General features: G+C 48.0%; 1 protein-coding gene across 1 annotated transcript in view; it reads right to left on the reverse strand.

Annotated features, from left to right (window-relative positions):
- Window positions 1-444: 444 nt before the first annotated feature.
- Window positions 445-12,455, reverse strand: part of TNNI3K (TNNI3 interacting kinase) — a 186,761-nt gene continuing 174,750 nt past the window's right edge. The window contains exons 14-15 of the mRNA XM_051999424.1: window positions 7,090-7,169; window positions 445-899 (exon numbers count right to left, since the gene is read on the reverse strand). Of these exons, the coding sequence (XP_051855384.1) occupies window positions 832-899; window positions 7,090-7,169 (148 nt within the window). The 3' untranslated portion in view covers window positions 445-831. The remainder of the gene's footprint in view (window positions 900-7,089; window positions 7,170-12,455) is intronic.

Below are 12,455 nucleotides of genomic sequence, written 5' to 3' on the forward strand. Positions count from 1 at the left end.
GGGAGATGCCGAGGGCAGACACTAAGAAAGGACACAGGTGGGAGCCCCAAGGTGTGAGTGCCCTCCCCTGCACCAACCACAGGCTCCCACCCAACTCCTCAGAGGAACTGCAGGAGCCAGAGACACATTCGGAGAGGTGGGAGGACAATGCAGTCCTGTCTCAGGGAGGTTCCAGCCGTCCCCTGGAAGATCCAGCTCCACCTGCCTCTGCAGAGGCTGCTCTTCCCACACTCTTTCCCCCATCACATAGCAACAAAGTAACTTGGGGCCGCGTGAACTTTACTTTTTAAAAACACTCGAACAACTGAATTTCACTATAATTGCTTTCTTTGAAATTCTGTTCATTTATTTTAGATGCTTAAGAAGGTTATTTTGACAAGGAGAGAGAGAGAGAGAGAGAGAGAGAGAGAGAGAGAGAGAGAGAGAGAGAGAGAGAGAGAGAGAGAGAGAGAGAAACTGAAAACATAACAAGTCTCAAAGCCACATTTCCACAATTCAGCTTAGAAACCAGCTTGCTAGCCTATTGCTAACATGTGACTGCTCTGGACTGCCGGGCTGCTTCCAAATAATACTAGGAAATAATGCATACAGTGATTAACTTAGTGTTAGCTCCCAAAATTAACAACACTTTTTCAACCTCCATTTCGGGCTTTCCTCTTTTGCATTTTAATGTTTTCGACACAAAGCCTCGGCCCAATTTGTGGAAGAAAATGACACGGAGCTAGTAGTAAGCAAAGCCATTTGAAGTGCCCTGGGGGGAGCTGTCCGCGGTACCGGAAGCCCGGCGCCGGAGGCCGGGCCGGGCGGCTCCTCCGGTAGGTCGCGGCTGCCTCAGCCGCTCTCCTCCAAGCCGCCGGGGCCCGGGAAGTGCATGGCGCTCATGGGGTCCGACACGTAGCCTGTGGGAAGAGAGCGCAAGGTCACGGGGACGTCTGCCTCCTCCCCCAGCTCCCTTTTCAGCCCAGACTCGTGCCAGCAATGACAAGAGCGAAGTTTCCGTGATAAGTAAGTTGTTTACTTGCCAATTCCTTTCCAGCGCGTCTGCAGAATTTGGTCAACAGCTGCTAGAGCGCCATTACCGAAAAGAAAATTAAACTTAAATGTTATCACTTGCGGAGTGAGCCGAGTTGAAGGGAAATTGCAATGTGGGTTATTTGGCTTTGGCCCACGTGCATAAATATTGCCCAAGGAGCCTTGGTACTTAACTCGGGTTGTACCCTTTTTATTTATTTCCGTGACAGATCCATGGTCGGGGTTAGAGAACCGGAGAGGTGAAATGGTCAAGCCCCTCATTTTTCATAGAAAGAAACCGAGGCCCAGAGAGAAGTAACTGGCCCAAAGTTAAGCAGGTCCTAAAAGTGAGCTGGGAGTGGGTTAAGAGCCCTACTTAGACCTTTTGTTCCCTCTTGGGAAAAGACTCAGTTATTCCTTTATCTCCATGCTCAGCACAGAGAATACATGCAGTAAATGCTGCTGATCCATAGGGAGAGGACGGGATGATCTTCTTTCCTTCCCCCTCCAAGGATGCTAAATTTAGCAAGCATCAAAAACACCCTTTCGGAGAGATGAGATCATCAGTGATCACAGCTGGCATTGACACTGCCCTTAACTGTTGGGCCTCTCCACAGCCCACTCCCCACTAGATGGTACAAGTAGGATTACAGATGAAAAACGGAAATTCAGAGACAATCGTGTTTTTCTCCGGATCACACAGCTGCAGGGGGGATATTTTTCTTCACTGCTGCAGATCAGCATGTCCTGTAATTTGGAGCTGCTTGGGGGCGATGATGAGATTCAGTGTTCTGCCCGTGATTACCCAGTTTGAAATCATCTGAGTCAGAATCTGAACACAATCCTTCCTAACATCACACCAAATACTTTCATCCCTAAACCAGGATGCTTTTTTTTCTGCTTGGAATATTTGGAAGGTCCAGGACTCAGATTTGTACCGAATGGCCAGGGCCCATTGACTAACTCATATCTGTCCCTATTACACCACTTACAAATGATCATCCAGTCTCTGCTTAAGGCCCAGTGAGGGAAGGATATCCATGATGTCCTAAGGATGCCCATCCCTCTTTTGGACAGTTCTCAAATGCAGCACACTCAGAATATCCAAGCTGAACCAAAAAAAATGCCTCTTTTTCTGAGTGTTGTAGCCAATCTTGAGAGCCCAGATCACCCGAGGCAGAAGGGAAGTTGTTTGTTAAAAGAGTTATTTCCCAAGCTGAGATGTGAATGCCAGCCAGGACCTTTACCTTGCTGGTCATCAGTCATTGCTGCCCAAGACTGCCACATTTCCAAGTCCATCCCAGTCACCTAAATTCCCAAAAAACATAGCAATGTGCAATTGGTGAAAAGACCTAACTTTCCTCAAGAGACACCCCTGTCAAAATCATTTAGGCAGGTCATGAAACAGATTGGAGACAACTACAGCTCATGTGAACACCTTTGCCCAGTGGGCTCCCATCAGCCTGTCTAGTCAGGGCTGAGCGGAGCGGGTGTGTGTGTGTGTGGGGGGGTGGGTGTGTAATGTATATGTTGTATAGAATGAAAAATGCATCTCAAAATACAGGACTCAGTAACTAGAGCACTAGATCTGGAGTCAGGGAGACCAGAGTTCAAATTCAATCTCATACCTTAAGGGCTGTGTCACCTGCCAGCACAGGGAGATCCGATGAAGGTCAGAGCAACACCAAAGGGACTCATGGCACTGAGCCCAATGGGCCATTCGGTCACAGAAGGAGGCTGACTTAACTCAGACCCAGGATGTTGTGGTGAGCTTCGGGGATCACAGCTTTACCAGTCATTTGACGTAATGCTTTAAGATTTCTCTCACTGGATGCTCCTAGCGATGCTATAAAATAGGTGTTATTCCCCCCATTTACAGATGAAGAAACCAAGTCTGAAGGATGTTAAGTGATTTGACTGGGATCCCCTAGTGAAAAAGTGTCTGGGGGATAGAACGGAACTGAAAACTTTCTGACTCCAAAGTTCCACCTTCTATCTACTGCCCCACTTTAGCTCTGCAAGGGTGTTTAGAGGTCACTGGCTTCACCCTCCTCATTGGACAGACAAGAAAGGTCATTTCAGGAGAAGCTAAGTGATTTGTTTCCATCAGGACTGAGATACAAACCCTGATGTCCCAGGTCTATAGTCAGCTGCCTTTCCCCTCTACCTTCCCTTCCTTGACATTTAACTTTGGGAGGAAACATTCCCAGGGGTCAAATCTGGATGAGAGTCAAAGACAGAGACCTTGAAAAAATCTATCAGCGGAAGAGATAACAGAGACCTTGCTGGAACCTCCCCAGAAGAGTCCTCAAGTTCACTGGCTACACTCAGTGGAGTGCTAGACCTGTGTTCAAGAAGATCCCACATTGAAATCCTGCTTCTAATACTAGTAGGATGCTTCTGAGCCATTTCCTTTAATCAGCCTCAATACCTCACCTATGAAATGGGGACAATAGCAGTACCTACCTCCTTGGGTGGTTGTGAGGATAAAATAAAATCATATTGGTAAAGTACTTAGCAAACCTTAAACGTGATATAAGTGCTAATTATGTTTCACTACTACTACTCTTATTATTATTATTATCTCAGGATTTATGCCCCTGAAAGCCTATCACCTGATTTAATAGCCTCCCTTTTCCCTAGTGCACGTTAGCTCATAGTAAGAAGGTACAGACTTTCTGCAGTCAAGCATAATGGGAAGAACCTGGTATTATTTTAAATGAGATAATATTTTGTACTGCTTACACAGCATACAGCAGGCACTTCATAAATGATTATTTCCTCTAAATACCCTTGCATAGCTAAAATGGGGCAGTAGATAGAAGGTGGAACTTTGGAGTCAGAAAGTTTTCAGTTCTGTTCTATCCCCCAGACACTTTTTCACTAGGGGAGCCCAGTCAAATAATCACTTAGCATCCTTCAGACTTGGTTTCTTCATCTGTAAATGGGGGGAGGGGGGAATAATTTCTCTTCTACTCCCTTACAGTAGAAAATGTGCTGGATTTGTAGTTTAATTTCATGCTTCTGTAGAATATCTTATGATTTTGGACAAGGTACTTGATGTCTTTGGGACTCAGTTTCTCTGAAACGGAGTGGAGTCCCTTCTAGCTCCATGTCAATAATCCTAATGGATGGTTAACAAATGCTTTGAGTCTGCAAGTGGAGGCTGGGTGACTATTTATTAGGGATATTGTCAAGGGGGTATCACTCAATATTCAGGTATGGAACCGAGTGGATGACTGGAAAGCAAGGTCCTTCTAACCCTGAGATTCTAAGATTGTCTGATCTTCATGACCAAACTGCCAAAGTTTCCATACTGAAGAAAAGTTTCTCTCTTTCAGACCTCCCAGTGTATCTGAGAGATTGCCTACAAAGTCTTTTATAAGTGATCACTGGACGCCAGAGATGATTTTCATGATTATTCCCTTTCTTCCGACTGTGGCCACAATCAGCCACTGGACAAATGTTCCTTTGGTGCTTGAGCCAGTGCATTTCTACCTTACTTCTCCCTCTTATGGAATCTGACCACAAGGGATGTTTCTTTAAAAAACATAGATTGCACAGAATTATTTGCTCCATTTTGAAACTTCTCTTTGAAATGTAATACTTCTGGTCAAGGCAGACATTTCAAAGGATACTCCATATTTTATAGCTGTATAGTAACATCTATAAAAGCATGAAAAATGAAATTACAGTTATATATAAAAAGGGATGATTTGACTCATGACCACAATTTCTATCTCCACTCTCCTTCCCCCCAATTCTGTTACTGGACAACACAATTATGCTGTAAAGCTGCTGATGAATGGTGCTTGCCACTTTCCAGGCAAGAGCTGAAAGTCAAAATCATAAAAGCCCCTTGCTGTAACGTTGCCAGGTATCGCATCCTCATCCATCCAACCCCCTAGAGTATTTTTCTAAATAGCTTTCTAATGCCTCAGGTAACTCTGAGACTGTAGACTGAGCACATTAGTGAGGTCATCCAAATCACTTATGCCATCCTAAAAGTTGAAGGGCCTTTGGGGCAGATTTCTTATTCCATCAAGCGTTTGTGTTAACTTCTGTGTTTCTTAAATCCCGGAAAATGCACCAGCTTTAAGAAACAGACTCTGTCTAGATAACCCATTTTCCAGTTTTCCACAAAGTCAAAAGATGAAGGCTTACATATGCCTTATGCATATGGCTTAGCTTTCTTGGGAACACAGATTCCCAGACTTAGGGGAAAGAATGGCTGCCCTTGTCCTAGCACAAAAGAGATTCTTATAGTTGCTGGCTTCCAGCATCTCCCTAAAGGAGGAGGGAAGTTGCTTCTGTAGGCAAGGAGGAAAAGACTGTTTTCTGGCAAAGTTGTTTGTAGCAACTCAATCGGCTGTCGTGTGACTACTGCCTTGCTATGGTGGATAGTTGTGTTTAGTGACCTGTGATATGGCTTTGGGTGAATGAATCATGTTTTTATGTGAATGGATATATCATGAATCAATCGATGGATGTTTTTATCAAGAACCTACTATGTGCCAAGTTCTATGCTAGAAGAATGGGATGAAAATACCGAGAATGAAACAGTCCCAATGGGCGAGTAATAACACAAGATAATTCATAGATTCAGAACAATTATGATGACATCTAAATACAAAGTGGTTTGAGGTGGTGGGGATCAGGACAATTTTCTCATAGAAGGGGGGCTTTGAATTGGTCTTCCTACTTTTTCTCCATGTCCCCTCCTTTGCCCCTTCCCTTCTTGCAAACAGGAAGTAGGGGAGGGTCTGACACTGATGAACTATAGTCAAGAGCTCCATTGTGCTATAATGGGCTAGAGAAGGGTTTTCTTAAAAGAGTTGCAACATTTTCTTTTCTTTTCCTCACTGAAGTCTTTGAGCAAAGACAAAGATGATCATTTGTTGGATGTCTGTAGGCAGGATTTTTATTTTTGTATTTTGTGTTCATGTATTGGACTAGTATCTGCTGGGGTTGTTTCAAATGTAAAATTTTGTAATTGTCAGATGGAAACCGAAGTACAATGAGATGAATAGAATAATTCATTAAAAAATCATTTGAGTGTGAGGGTAAAACTCTGGACTAGTGTCTGAATTGGGGGGAAGAAGCCTCAACACTGGTGTCCCTGGGGAACCTGCCACTGTATTTCTTTTGGCTACAATGACAGAAATTTGTACAGCGTCAAAGAGTAGCAAAAAGAGCACTGTTTTTTAAGAATAAGAACTAATCCTTGTTATTTGACATTTCTCATTTGAATTCAGTTAACCCATTCAGTAGCCTCTGCCGCAATTTCTCTATCTATGAAATAAAGGGATTGGGGTTTTTCACACAACCACACTGCCTTATAGGGAAAGTGAAATATACTCTGCCCTTCTACTGTGCCATTAAAAAATCTCACCAGAAATGAATAGTATCCAAAATGTTGGTCCTATAAAAGAACTCAGAGCTGCAATTAGTTTTCAACCAAAGAGTTGGTTGTTTATTTGTGGGATTAAAATAAATTATCGAAACTTTTGAGGATAATGGCACCTCTAAGTCTATGTTCCTATGTCACTGATAGGAGTCTCTGCGATAGGAGATCCCAGAATACTTGTTTCCCACTGCAGGATGAGGAAAGGGTAGATGGGTATTGGGGAGAAAGTATCATCGGCAGCTCTATGTTTTAATCAACTAGTCTTGTACGTAGGTATTCAGGGATTTCTATATTGCCAGTTAATGGTCAATTAATTAAAATATAATAATATTTTCAAAAAGTCATTATTGTAAACACTTGTACCTGGTGACCCTCCAACACATGGTTATTGCTTATGACAAAAAGTGCCAGTTGCCCTGTCCTAGATATGGCTCAGGTTCACGTTATTACCTTGCTAAATTTAATATGGATTTTTTTTAGTTTGTTTGTTTTTTACAATCTACAAATAATGGGATATATTGTATAATATGATATTTTGGAGGGTATTTGAATGTTTTTGGTTAATGGTTATTAAATTTAAGGTTTTTTTAAATCCATTGTTTCCTAAGTGTATATTAATCCCCAAAGAGTAGTTTTTTGTTTTGGAGAATTTCAGATGGTAGGGCACTTACCATTTTTGTCAATCGCAGGAAACCGAAAGTTTCTCCTCATGTCTTCCAGAGACGGAGCTTGAGCGAGGATCTGTCCAGGACTGAAAAGTTCAGAAAAGAAGTTCCATAGAAGATTAATTTGTATTTTCAGAAAAAAAAAACTATGTTTGACTCATCTTGTGGGAGTGCCCTCCCCCCAAGCTATTTTGGTTGAAGGGCGGAAGAGGCCAGAAGAAAAGCCAAAGATAGATAACGGTTTGTTTTTGGTCAAGGATCTCAAGATCTGCTTCCTGTTCCTCCATCCTTAAGGGATTGCCCTATTTCTATGGATCCCATAATTCCACGGTGTAAGGGGCTCTTTGAGAAGAACTCCCTTCACCACTGAGCACTAGTCCCTTCTTAGACCCTCTCCTGGGACACTGAGGAAGGGGTGACTTGCCTCTTGTCAGAGGTTAGAACTGAACCTGATGTTCTGACTCCAGCTGCAGCCCTTTCCCCAGGCGAAGCTGCCTCTGTCCCCACAGGAAAACAGTGAATAAAAATCAATAAAAACAAGGGTTTGGGAGCCGGCCATTATGGCTGTTCAGTGGACAGTGAATGACAAATGATGCCGGGGAGCCGGGTGGTATTCCACACCTGGAGGGATTAGAATGTCATTCAGCAGGGGTTCAAAATCAATTTAGCCAATCTGCTCCGGTGACCTCAGCACTTTATCTCTTTAAAAAAATAAACTCTTTGAGCAGCGATCCTCAAGAACAATGCGACTGTCTTCTAGGATAAATATTTAATCACCAGAGCGGCGATCGAGTTTCCTGCAGTTAGTTCTTTGGAAAAATAAGGGCCCATCACCAAGCTGCCTTCTGTCACTGCCGGCTCTGGGGCTCGCGCCTGCTTTCCCTCTCCCCCGAGGAAATCGTACAAAGGAAGAGTAAACACGTGGGACAGACGGACGCTGACCTCGGCCACGTGAACCTCGGGACAAGAACCGAGAAGCGCCGGCTCCGGTCCCTCTCAGTGCCCGTCCCCTGTTTCTGGACTCCCCGGTGGTGGGCAGCAGCCGTCCAAGAACCCAAAGGTCCTCCAGGATCTCCATGCCCGCTGAAGTTGGGGCAGTGACTTCCAGCAATGCAGCTGGCGCCTGGATCCCAATGAGGGCCACTGGGAACTAATGGCAGGTAAGGAAGGTTCCCCCTCTTGGAGGTGTTTGGGAGTTAGGTACGGGGAGAGCTGGAGAGGTCCAGACCTCAGAGGTCAAGTAGCCAAACCTCTTCCATTATACAGATGGTAAAACTGAGGCCCAGGGAAACTGGGCAGCCTTCAGAAATGGCCAACAGGTATTTACAATGAGACGGGCCCTGTCTTAGGCCGTGGGGACATAAAGAAAGAAGACCGAAGCTGCGTTTGTCCGGGAGAGCCATCCTGGGGGGTGGCAGGATCTTGCTGGAAGAGAGGGCCTCTGGCTGCACCCTTTCCATTGGCTATGCTGGGCGGGGAAATCCGGGGCAGGAGGCCAGGGACAGCAGCTTCTCCCTTTTTGGAAGTAGGTTTATTTTCCTTTTGAAAGTCACAGGCGGGAATAGCCTCAGCCTCTGTGCGAGTGTGGGATGATGCGGCCTCCCTTCTTTCCAAGTGTTTGCAATGGCTGAGAGAATCTCTCGCTTAATGGCTCAGCTGGAACGGCCCCATAAGGTGGGAAGTCAGGTCCCCCTGCCATCCATGGGTCCCCCTGCCATCCATGGGGTCCCCCTGCCATCCTGGTGGTCCCGCCTCCATGGAGTCCCCCTGATATCTGTGGGGTCCCACCTCCATCTGTGGGGTCCCCCTGCCATCTGAGGGGTCCCGCTGCCATCCAAGGGGTCCCGCTGCCATCCATGGGGTCCCCAAGCCCCAGGTGTGGGAGAATCTGAGAAGAGGGGGCTGCCTGGAGAGTTGGAGCAGTAGAACCAAGGCTCAGCCCCAAGAGCTGTTCCCCTGGCCTGGACCAAGTTCAAGGACCATTCACACACTAGTTGTCGGCAGCCTCTCTGCACGTGGAGCTCCGCCCGCCAAGGTCGTGGCTCATAGGCTCGAGGTGGCGAGCGATGCTCGGAGAACAGTTTCCACAGTGCTGAGGACAAGGGATTGCAGGGGGCGTGAAGGTGGTGGTCTGTACCCTCCTGGGCGGCAGAAATGTCCCAGGTCATTTCCCTGGGTCTCTGAAGCTGTCTCTGACCAATCATCTTGGGCGTCAGGGAGCAGCTAAACATACGGTTCTGGGCAGGGGCTCCGGCGAAAGCCCCCTGGGTCGGTGACGGCAACACGCTTTCTGGAAGCGCTTGCTCAGATACAGTAGCTGACATGGGGCCTCATTAACAGGATGCAGAGGGAGGATCGGGGAGGCTACATATTAAGGACCGTGTATAGTGGGAGAGGATGACATGGAGGATTCTGAAAGGTCTCTTCCGATGGAAACTGAGAAGGAAGAGGAAGTGGGGGGGTCACCCTAAAATTCATTCAGCCCTGCGTGGGGGGGGCGGCAGTGAGGTGCCGGGATTCCTGAGAGGGGACACTTGGGGTTTTCCGACAGCTCCTGCAGGCGCTTCACTCATCCCGAGAATGTTCACTCAGGGAGCCCCTTTCGGGAAGACCCTTCACCTCCATCTACCGCGGTCCCCTTAACTTAGGGATGGGGACGATAACACATCCCCTCCCAAGCTGTGAGGATCAAGGGAGCCAATGGAGCTAAAGCCCGGGGCCCACAGCGAGCCCCTGAGAAATGCTCCTCCCCTCCCCCTTCCCGATTCTTGGGAGAGGGGATGAGCACTGGGGGAACAGGATTCGTTCACGGTCACCTAGCCCAGGGGGTCAAACTCAAACAGAAATAGCCCCGGGGGCATCGGGTTAACTTAGGGAAACACAAATGAACATCGGTTGTATTTCTAGTTATTTGGTTAAACTTTTCCCAATGACGGTTTAACCTGGGAATTTAACCTGGGATCGCTAGCCCTTTGTGTGACAGATGAAGAAACCGAGGTCCCGAGAGGCCACAGATTGCTCTAAGATCACAGGTTTAGCTTGGCAGCCATCAGAGGAAGTTGTCGATGTCCTTCCTATTATAGATGAGAGGAAACTGGGGCTTAAAGAGGCACCTTTTGTGAAGGGCGTCTGAGAAGTACGAGAGTAGGAGCCCAGTGTCCCCTGGCTCCATTAAACCCTTCCGCCTGCTCTGGCCGATGGACAAAAATAACAAGGGCCGTTCAGAGCCGCCAAGTCCGACGCCGCCGTCACAGCGCGCGGTTAGCGGCAGGCGGAGTCACGCTGGGAAAATCCCAGTGAAAGGAGGTCTTTGAGAAGAGAGCGGCTCAGGCTCCTCCGTGCAGTGGCTGCCCTCGGGGGCTCCCCTCCAGCCCTCGCCCCCAGAGCTGCCTGGGCTCCGGCCTCCAAGCCACATTTACCCAAGTGAAAACGGAGCTGAGGCAGTGAGGGCTTCGGCCAGAGCTCACAAGTGCCCGGAAAGAGGATTCTCACAGGTCCTCCCCTGGGATCCCAAATCCCCCCCTTTGTCGTGGTACCCACGCCTTCGGTCCAATCCCCTCCCTTTGTCCATGTGCCCATGAGCCCAGGCAGCTGCCGGGATGGCCAGCACTGCCTGACTTTGGAGAGAGCGCTCTTTCCCTAGTGGTAAGCCCTGGGATTCTCTGTCTCTATCTCTAACTCTTTTTCTCCCTGTGTCTTTCTACCTCTATGTCTCTTCATCTCTCCTCTCTCTCTCTCTGTCTCTCTGTCTCTCTGTCTCTCTGTCTCTCTCTCTCTGTCTCTCTGTCTCTCTGTCTCTCTCTCTCTGTCTCTCTCTCTCTCTCTCTCTGTCTCTCTCTCTCTCTGTCTCTGTCTCTTTCTTTGTCTCTCTCTCTCTGTCTCTGTCTCTCTCTCTCTCTCCCCCTCTCTCCCTTTTTCCCTCCCTCTCTCTCTCTCCTCCTCTCTCCCCCTCCCTCCCTTTTCCCCTCCCTCCTCTTTCCTCCCTTTCTCCCTCCCTCCCTCTCCCCCTCCCTCACTTTTTCTCCCTCCCTCCCTCCCTCCCTCTCCTCCTTCCTTCTTTTCTCCATTCATCCTCTCTCTCTCTCTCTCTCTCTCTCTCTCTCTCTCTCTCTCTCTCTCTCTCTCTGGGTCAGGCCCAGATCACATGGCCTCTGGCCCAGATCTTTGTGCTCACTTCTTTGCTCTTGAGCCTGCCTGCTATCCCTGAGCCCAGAATGGCCCCCAAATCTCCCTAACTCCCTCCTAAACCCGAGCCTGTCTCTCTGCTCCTAGGTCCCACTTTGCATCATCAAGCTTGCCTGAGCTCACTGACGTTCCCAGGTCTCCCTGGCTGGGCCGTCAGATTTCCAGATTTCTGCCTCCAAATTCCCTTTCCAGCCTCCTTTCTGGTGCTCAGATCCCTCCTTCTCTCCTTCAGCCAGATTGGGCTCAACTACGGCCCACCCTTCTCCCCCATCCTGGAACATCCTCCCTCTCAGTCTCTGCCGATTGAGCCCGTTTCCTTCCCTCAAGGCCCGATACAGGGGCCATCTCCTTAATGAAGCTTCCCGGATTTTCCAGCTGGAAGGGATCCTTCCCTCCAAAGACTTGACTGGAGGACCTTGGCTCTCTCCCTTGCCCTTAGCACGGATGGAGAGACCCGTGCCTTGGGCAGAGCAGACCAGCCATGGTTTCATCTCCTCCAGCTACGTCAGGGATTAGGCAAGAGGCCATTGACTGTCAGATAAACTCAGGGCCAGGTGGGATCTCTTTGCTGGTGGCTGGAGTGGGAAGGCTCCCAGTGGTCAGTGTGTACACCTGCTGCCTGGGAAGGGGACAAGAGGAGCACTGACAGCAAGGGCAGGTAGTGCTTTCCCTCCTTTGGCACATCTACCCTTCTCCTTTCCTCACTCTTACATTAAGGAGCCCCTAGTAACCTCCAGCTCTTCCTGGCAGAACCTGTGGTAGGACCTCAAATCCTTTCTCCTCCTCTCTGTTTGTGTGCCTCTCTGTCAGTCACCAGTCAGTCTGTCTGTCAGTCTGCCAGGATGTCTGTCTATCTGTCAGTCAGTCAGTCTTTCATATGTCAATCTGGTGTCAGTCTGCCAGGATGTCTGTCTATCTGTCAGCAAGTCCATCTGTCAGTCAGTCAGTCTTTCATATGTCAATCTGGTGTCAGTCTGCCAGGATGTCTGTCAGTCATCAGACAGTCAGTCTGTGTCAGTCTGCCAGGATGTCTTTCTATCCATCAGCAAGTCCACCTGTCAGTCACTCAGTCAGTCACTCAGTCTGTCAGTGTTTCAGTTGCCGGTCAGTCTGTCTGCATCCCTGGCTTCCTTTCTCTTTATGGCTCCCCGCCTCACTCCCTGTACCCATAAATACACGGGGCTACT

This window comes from Antechinus flavipes, chromosome 4, assembly GCF_016432865.1.
Source record: "Antechinus flavipes isolate AdamAnt ecotype Samford, QLD, Australia chromosome 4, AdamAnt_v2, whole genome shotgun sequence".
Taxonomy (NCBI): Eukaryota; Metazoa; Chordata; class Mammalia; order Dasyuromorphia; family Dasyuridae; genus Antechinus; species Antechinus flavipes.